Source organism: Eptesicus fuscus, chromosome 3 (genome assembly GCF_027574615.1).
Source record: "Eptesicus fuscus isolate TK198812 chromosome 3, DD_ASM_mEF_20220401, whole genome shotgun sequence".
NCBI lineage: Eukaryota > Metazoa > Chordata > Mammalia > Chiroptera > Vespertilionidae > Eptesicus > Eptesicus fuscus.
Genome location: NC_072475.1, coordinates 100,352,155 through 100,353,105, shown reverse-complemented (window position 1 = coordinate 100,353,105; position 951 = coordinate 100,352,155). Strand labels below are relative to the sequence as shown.

The 951-nt window shown below is 46.6% G+C and overlaps 1 protein-coding gene across 1 annotated transcript; it reads right to left on the bottom strand.

Moving 5' to 3' along the window:
* Positions 1 to 238: 238 nt before the first annotated feature.
* LOC103295815 (40S ribosomal protein S17-like) lies at positions 239 to 646 on the bottom strand. The gene has a single exon (XM_054712334.1). It carries the CDS (start codon positions 644 to 646, stop codon positions 239 to 241), a length of 408 nt encoding a protein of 135 aa, XP_054568309.1.
* Positions 647 to 951: the final 305 nt, after the last annotated feature.

The following is a 951-nucleotide window of genomic DNA, read 5'->3' as shown; positions in this document are numbered from 1 at the left end:
TAGGCCTGGGCCAGCCAGGGCGGCAGAGAAGCTTGGCTTCCTCCATTGCCTGGGAAACCCAAGCCTCCTGCTTGCTGCAGCTCCATGGCTGCAGCCATCTTGGTTGGGTTAAGTTGCATACTCGCTCCTGATAGGTGGTTTGTGGGTGTAGCGGAGGTATGGTCAATTTGCATATTGTGCTTTTATTAGATAGGTTTTGTCTATAGTTTATTGATAATATTTCAGCACAACAAAAGATTCAAATGGCTCCACGAGGTGTTTTGAAATTCATCCCAAATGTAGGCTGAGTGACATGCAGATTGGATAGACTGCCAAAGTCCAAGAGCTTCAGCATTTCCTTAGTGTCAGGATCAACTTTAATGATCTCTGGATCCAGGGCTGAGACCTCAGGGACATAGTTATCTCTCCTCTCCCTCTTCTCTTCCTGCAACTTGATGGAGTTGCCTCTCACGGGGCCTCTCTGAATCCGCTTCATCAGATGTGTGACATAGCTCGTGATCTTGTTTCTGAGCTTCTTGCTGGGGATAATGGCAATCTCCTCGCACACACGCTTGTTGGTATGGAAGTCGTTGCCCAGGCGCCTGTCGTACTTCTTGATGATGATCCGGGCCTCCTTCTTCGTGGTCTTGGTGCCCATGCGGCCCATGTCATAACTATTGAAAATAAAACTTAGTGGCTCAAAACAATCGCCATTTTATTTTATATACAGCAATTTAAGATTAGCTCAATTGGGTGGTTTTTCTGAACTAGGTAGGGCTTTCTCATCCACTGTAGGCAGCTGCATTGTCAGCTGGGAAATTGCTTAAAATGACTCCAGCTGGAGGGCTTATGTCTGCCCCAATGTGGTTTCTCATCATCCAGGGTGTTAGACAGGAATTATTCATATTTTGGTTCAGGGTTCCAAGAGGAAGCACAAGAATGTAAAACCTCTTGAGTCCAGGGCTCAGAATG

What these genes read in the sequence shown, in the direction of transcription:
- LOC103295815 (XM_054712334.1), bottom strand. Translation starts at nt 646, where the DNA reads ATGGGCCGCATGGGCACCAAGACCACGAAGAAGGAGGCCCGGATCATC.